The 6,907-nt window shown below is 34.7% G+C and overlaps 1 protein-coding gene across 3 annotated transcripts; it reads left to right on the top strand.

The window, feature by feature from the left end:
• The first annotated feature begins 3,254 nt into the window (after nucleotides 1-3,254).
• On the top strand, nucleotides 3,255-6,680 carry LOC110895702 (vesicle-associated protein 2-2). 3 transcript variants are annotated; one of them, XM_022143027.2, is made up of 9 exons: nucleotides 3,255-3,505; nucleotides 3,597-3,669; nucleotides 3,924-3,994; nucleotides 4,066-4,147; nucleotides 4,691-4,806; nucleotides 4,870-5,022; nucleotides 5,337-5,714; nucleotides 5,800-5,877; nucleotides 6,380-6,680. In XM_022143027.2, exons 2-9 carry the CDS (start codon nucleotides 3,621-3,623, stop codon nucleotides 6,494-6,496), a joined length of 1,044 nt encoding a protein of 347 aa, XP_021998719.1. In that variant the 5' UTR covers nucleotides 3,255-3,505; nucleotides 3,597-3,620; the 3' UTR covers nucleotides 6,497-6,680. The 3 variants fall into 3 exon arrangements, with proteins under 3 accessions (XP_021998719.1, XP_035837013.1, XP_035837014.1); XM_035981120.1 differs by having other exon boundaries at nucleotides 3,256-3,505; nucleotides 4,682-4,806; XM_035981121.1 differs by having other exon boundaries at nucleotides 3,336-3,506; nucleotides 3,602-3,669; nucleotides 4,682-4,806.
• The last annotated feature ends 227 nt before the right edge of the window (nucleotides 6,681-6,907 follow it).

Raw genomic sequence — 6,907 nt, 5'->3', positions numbered from 1 at the left:
CTAAAGGTGTTTTGACCCGTTATGACTTGTTAAAGTGGTTTACGCCACTTTAATGGGTCGTATGCATAATCACGGGTCCGAATGGTCGAATGAGTCCCATGACGAGTCCGATATGTCAAAACATGTTCAATAATATTGTATGATCAGTTTATATGTCAAAACCTTTTCTCATGTAGGTTTAAATCTATTTTACGCAAAAAGGGTATTTTTGACATTGTAAGAGTGTATAAAGTTGACTCACATTAACATTATATCCATAAAAGTTTTCCGATATCCGGAGTTGCAAATCAAGTGATTTACACATTCGTTAACTAATACTCGTTTCAATTATTCGACCCGTTCAACTATTAGTAGTTGGACGTTCTTAGCACAATTCCTACATGTGGAATTTGTGCATTTACTAATCATACTCACCCTAAGAGTTTATAACTCTTTGACTTGCGCTCTGTTGGTGCACTAATTGTCTGCTGACTACGTCTTATCAAGTCTTATGTCTAGATAGGTTAAACGAGTGCTTAAACATGAATAAATTAGGGTTTGTATAGGTAGAAATGGTCCTGGCCGTTTGAAAGATATCTGGCCGTTTGAAGAAGGACCTGGCCGTTTGAATATGCTGGTCGTTTGAAGCGTGATCGTTTGAACAAGATGTGTCTTGTTCAAACGGACAGCATGGGTCTATAAATAGACAGTTCATTTCAAATGGTCAGTAGTGATGCATGTGTGTTTGTGAGTCGAGGTGCTGTCGGATTTGTATCAGAATCATTGTAAAGACTCGCAATCAGTAATAGAAAGAGAAATTGGAAGGAACAAGCTGTTTTGACTTGGTTTACTCTGTTTCCGCCTTTGTAAACTGAGATGAACTACTTCTACTGACGTTTAAGGTCATCGGAACGGTCCAACACGCTCCCAAATCCTGGTTTGCGCTTCTAACATGATTGACCCATTTGAAGTCTAAGATCATGAACTTAGACTAAATAACAACGCTTCTAGTTAAGTTTTCTCATATTTCTTATACTCATTCTGAGTTTCGATATTTCACGCTACCGTAATTGGATCGCTAGTTTAATCAATGACCTCCCATTCCCGTGTTTGTCATTTAAGTAAAAGTGCTTCCGTTACCTAGTTTGCACTTATCTTAAATTGATCCGTTTGATTTACTTCCATGAATTTCCTTCACATCAAGTAAATCAAACACACAAGTTTCCTATTCTACTTATCAACACATCAAACAATAAGGAATTTAAAAGACAATAATAACGAAGCGTTAAGCCATGTACCTTAGAGCTTTCCCTTGAGTCGAGTATCGCTTCCGGATTGATCTCCCAACTTATCCTTCGAGTCGCCTATAGCAAACAACCCGATTAATTAACAAATTGCCAATTTCATTAAGAATCATTTCATATGATTCTTTTCCAGTTTATTCTATGCTACCATAGCAAAACATTCTCCTTTAGGCAATTCATCGAACACCTTGCAAGCAAAGATTTTGTGTTACTTCTTATATTTAACAAGAAAACATCATTTACCCATATGTTCTCAATTCATTACATTCACATTCGCAACATGACCAATGTATCATCAAATTTCAATTTATCATTCATCAAATGTATCATCTAAATCATCATACATCATGTTTCTCACACTTTTACTAAAACCCATTTACACATACATGTGCTATTGAATCCTAACACGTTGTTCAAGTAATCACTTCATGGACATAGCAAGTATGATGATTCTAAGTAGTTAAACTATCATTATTTCACTTCAATTCTTACAATTTATGCAAGGATTGCTATATCAAGAATTTCACCAAACTTCATAACATCACCAAATACTAAAATTCAACATACCTTATGATCCTCTTGATTTGGGGATCACCATTATAGTTTCATGCATGAATTTGGGCTCTTTTTTCAAGCTTTAATTTTGACCTTTTGATGAAGATTAGGGTTTGGGTGTTTTTTCTCTTCTCCTCATCGCACCAGAGCACACACAAGTGTGTGTTATATATTTTAAACTTCTTTTTATTAAACTAAGTTTGTTGTTTGTCTATTTCAGCCCCTCTCCTATTAGTATGTACTAAAGGGACACTTTTAGTTGCTAGTTATGTATCAATTAGCAAATTTTAACCAAGTTAAGTCATATTAATCCTTATGTATTTAATAGTTACCTATTATGGTAAATATAAATACTAATCATTTAATAATTTTAGGGGTGTTACAACGCTCATTCGGAAATTGCCCGTAAAATGCTCGTTTGATTTGACGCTCGGTTGTAAACGAGCCGCTGCTCGGTTTGCTTGTAAACGAGCCAAGCATGAGCAAAGGTCCGCTTGGCTCGGGTTGGCTCGAATTATTAATTTTTAATTAGCATATATATATATATATATACACACACATATACAAATACACACATACATATATAAGCATGTATATGCACACATATATATATATATATATACACACAAATATAAATTATACATATATACATACAGTGGCGGAGCTTGAACAAAAGTTCCGAGGGGGCGGAAAGTAATGGGACCCAATTTATATATTGTATAAATATTTAGGCAAAATAATTGGAGGGGGGATCCTATATAATTTTAAAATTTTCGGGCGAAAATAGGAAATTTTACACTTCTAACCGAAACATTCGGGGGGCGGGTGCACCCCCCACTTTATACTAAGCTATGCCCATGTATACATACACACCTATATATATACACACACATTACACATACATCTATACTTGAATATAAATTAAATTAATATACCACTCTATTAGACTTTGGTTCGCTATATACAAATTTACAACTATATCTATACGTACTAGCTCAACCATGTCAATAAAAAATTAATATCAAATCTAAAAGTTAAATCCTAAACCGATAAACGATAGGCTGCTCATCGCCTCAATATTTTATGTCGTTACCCTAAGTCGATCGTCTCATGCTCTCAACGTAATTGTTTGTGCAATATGATCATCGCCTCGTCGGCCACAACATTGTAATTCATAAGAAAAATATTATGCCACGAAATGTGTATATTTTTAAAGACATAAAAACTTGAGACCAAACATTGTCACTATCTCTCTCAGCAAATTTAAATCGGGCGACACGGTTGTCCAAATCGCTCGACGCTCGCTCGGAATATTTACTACTCGAAAAATGCTCGCTTGATTTAAGTCTCGGTTTTAAATGAGCCGCTCCGCTTAATTAGGTTTGTAAATAAGCCAAGCACGAACAAACCCTAGTTGAGATATTACATTACAACTCTGGATAAAAATAGAAACAATTTATTTATAAGTTAAATTAATTCGAATTTCGAATCAAACGAAAACTAATTCGTTGGGTTCAACAAACTGATGTTGTTGGTACCAAACCACCTTGAACAACAAACTTGGCTTTCAATTCTTCCCAAATTCATTCGCCCTTTTTAGGGTTCCAATTGAATCAACAACCCAACCCAACCCAAGCGTTACGCTCAAATTCAAATCCCCAGGCCAGGTCCGTTTCAATCATCTTCTTTGGTTTAATATTCAGCGATTCGGTCCATGAATTATCTTGTCATTTGTAACCATTTCATGTTGATTTTCAGGATATATATATATATATAGCAGAAATGAAACCGGAAATTTTGGAGGTTCAGGCGCAACAACTTAAGTTCATATGTAAGCTAAGCTGCTCTTTCTTTGTTTGTTTGTATCATCTATCTCTGATTAGATTGTTTTATTTACTATGCATGGTGGTTCCAATGAAATTCAGAAAACTAACACTGCTTTTATACAAAAAAAAAAAAAAAAAAAACATTATTATATACCTGAACAGAAGATAAATGATCAGTCATGCTTTGGTAAAAGTTTATTTACAGGAAGAACTGATCATTTTGATATATCTGCTGACCTCGTTTTTTGTTTCGCACCAGTTGAACTGAAGAAACAAAGCTCTTGTTCTGTTCAAATGATCAATAAGACCAATCACCATGTCGCTTTCAAGGTGATGAACATTTCCATCTTATATTTTTCATCTCAATGTCAAACTGCAACCGCTTGCTTCCCATTTTGCAGATCAAAACCACAAACCCAAAAAAGTATTGTGTTCGACCTAATGCTGGAGTTATCGATCCAAATGCATCGTGTGAATTTTCAGGTATGTTATATGCATACGAAGGGCCATAATCTTTCTTGTTTCAGTACCAGGAATTTTAACAAAATGTATATATGCAATTGCTCTATCAATCAAGCAAAGGATGAATAGTTAGTTATTTGCAGATCAAAACTACCAATCTGAAGAAATATTATGCATTTCGTCTGACACGATACTTTTTTGGGTTGGTGGTTGGTTATCTAACGTGTAACCTTTCTTTTTTAGGGTAAATTACTTTTTGAGTCCCTGTTTTTATGAGTTTTAACCACTTGAGTCCAAAAAATTCTAACAGTGTCAGAAATTTGGTCATTTAACAATACTTAACCAAAAAATTCTAACAATGCTTATGGGGACTCAGGTCGTTAAACTTTTTGCTTTTGGACTCAAGTGGTTAAAACCCATAAAACACAGGGACTTAAAAAGTAATTTACCCTTTTTAATTATGAACAAAGGTTCCCATAAAATTGCATCATGTGATGTGACTCTACGAGTACCAAGTATTTGAGTGAATTTATAGAAATTGTGTATGTTATTGAGATGATGCAGTTACTATGCAAGCGCCAAAGGTAGCTCCTCCTGATATGATCAGCAAAGATAAGTTCTTAATCCAAAGTACTGTTGTCCCAGAGGGGACGGAGGAGGAGGATGTCACATCTAACATGGTTAGTGTCTTATGAGTGTGGTTTTCATGGTAAGTTTGTTTATCTGATTCTTCAATTTGTCAGTTTGTTAAAGCGGATGGCAAAATTGTTGATGAAAAGAAGCTTAAAGTGATCCTCATCCCCCCACCAGAGTCACCAATTAATGAACCGTTAAAGCTGGTGGACAGTAATGCAAGCAGAGAAGTCAAAGATGACATAAATACTTCTCCTGCCAAGGTAAGACCTTATTGTGTGTAATGGCGTCGTTTTTGCTATGACGGACTGACATAAAAACTTACAAACGAGTCGAATGGGTTGTGAAGTTGCTCAAAGTTTTATGCAAATGTTTTCAACCTATTAATTCAATTTGCTTAAAGATATCTGACTGTATATTTCTTTTATTATCATTTTTCCTACATGAATTATACGTGTTAAAGGTTAACCCACCCACTAGACGAGTGCTAACTTGGATGTCTTGTATTTTGTGGGTGTTTATCCATTATGTTTGTTAAAGTTGTTTTAATGAAAATAGTTATCTAAACTAATTACAGGTTGCTGAGAGCTTGGAAGTGCCCAGTGAAAGTTTAGAGGTGACAAGAAAGATAGAAGAACCTGTAAAACCGAAGATGGAAGAATCTTCAAAGAGGAAGGATGCTGCAAGAAAGATAGAAGAACATGTAAAACCGGAGATGGAAGAATCTTCAAAGAGGAAAGATGCTGCAAGAAAGATAGAAGAACCTGTAAAACCGAAGATGGAAGAATCTTCAAAGAGGAAAGATGCTGAAAGAAAGATAGAAGAACCGAGCCAGGTGTATGCAAAGAGAAATGAAGAGTTTGTGCAGATTGACAATACAGAAGAGCTGAAATTAGCTGAAGATGTTGAAGCAATAAGGTCAAAAGTCAAAGAACTCGAGTCAAAGCTTACCGAGGTGAGTTATGTTATATATCAGTTTGGACTTGGTTATGCCATGTGGGATTATTTTTTGGCTTGCTTTGATGAACACAAATCCTCAGGCTAAAGCAACCATCCTACATCTAACAGAAGAAAAAAGATCAGTTGCTCAAGAGAAACACTTTTTACAGGGAGAATTGGTATGTGTGTTCTCAATCCATTCATTTATTTAATCTTTATGCATTATTTTTAGTTAGTCTGTTCCCGAGTTAACTTAACGAGTGATAAGAAAAGAAAGTAAAAGTGAGAAAGGAAAGGAAAAAAAAGATGTCTTTCCCACAATTTTCTCCCAAATCGGAAGGAAAGAAAAACTAAAGAATTTAGCCTTTCATTTCCTTCCTTACACACGAAACTCGAGAACATGACATATTTTATTTTCCTTCCTTAAATGAAACTCTGGAAGACAAAATACTTACTTTCTTTTTGTTTCTTTTCCTTTCCTTCCATTAGTAAACTTTGGAACAGAGTGTAAATGCACAAGGCCACTTGCCGCCATAAAAGCAAATTCGGCCATAACGTTAGTTGACAGCCTTAGAAGTTGTGATAGATAATACAAGTGGTCTTATGATAATGTAGTAAGTAATAAGCCTTGATGATGATCTGACAAGATATAACCAATTTATTGATGGGTTTGAGTTGCAGGATTTGGTGAGAAGTAAGAGACATAGGGCTCAGGTGGGATTTCCATTGCTGTATGTTTTTATGGTGGGACTTGTGAGCCTTTATCTGGGATATCTCTTCTCTTGCACGCCTAACTAACCAACCAACAACTTGTACCAAATGATTTAGACTGTAAATAAAGGGTCTAAAGTTTATAGTATTTTGACTTTTTGGATCCAGACCATTAATATTCTATCATGCTAGAATCTTTTCAAATTATTGTTATATCTTTTATGTAGCAACTTCCTTTATTATTATTAAACATATAGTCGTCATTTTTATATATATTAACCCAATATATAAGTCGTGATTTTTAAACATAATAGTAGCAATTCAAATTTTAATTGCTACATTTAGTTAGTTATGATCATAATTAATAGCTTATAATAATTCACTTAGTAATTAAATTTATATAATTAGTATTATTCATATGCTTTCAATAAGTGCCAATGATCTCTAGAACAAGTTGTGGAAGACTTGCATTTCTCTTGAGAGATGCAAGTTCAACTC

This window comes from Helianthus annuus, chromosome 12, assembly GCF_002127325.2.
Source record: "Helianthus annuus cultivar XRQ/B chromosome 12, HanXRQr2.0-SUNRISE, whole genome shotgun sequence".
NCBI classification, from domain to species: domain Eukaryota; kingdom Viridiplantae; phylum Streptophyta; class Magnoliopsida; order Asterales; family Asteraceae; genus Helianthus; species Helianthus annuus.
Note: the sequence above shows the minus strand (reverse complement) of the source record. Positions and strands in the feature narration are given on the sequence as shown.

Coding starts and splice junctions, on each gene's coding strand:
- LOC110895702 (XM_035981120.1), top strand. CDS start 3,621: ATGAAACCGGAAATTTTGGAGGTTCAGGCGCAACAACTTAAGTTCATA. Junction 5,023..5,336: donor TAAATACTTCTCCTGCCAAG/GTAAGACCTTAT, acceptor AACTAATTACAG/GTTGCTGAGAGCTTGGAAGT. Junction 5,878..6,379: donor ACTTTTTACAGGGAGAATTG/GTATGTGTGTTC, acceptor TTTGAGTTGCAG/GATTTGGTGAGAAGTAAGAG.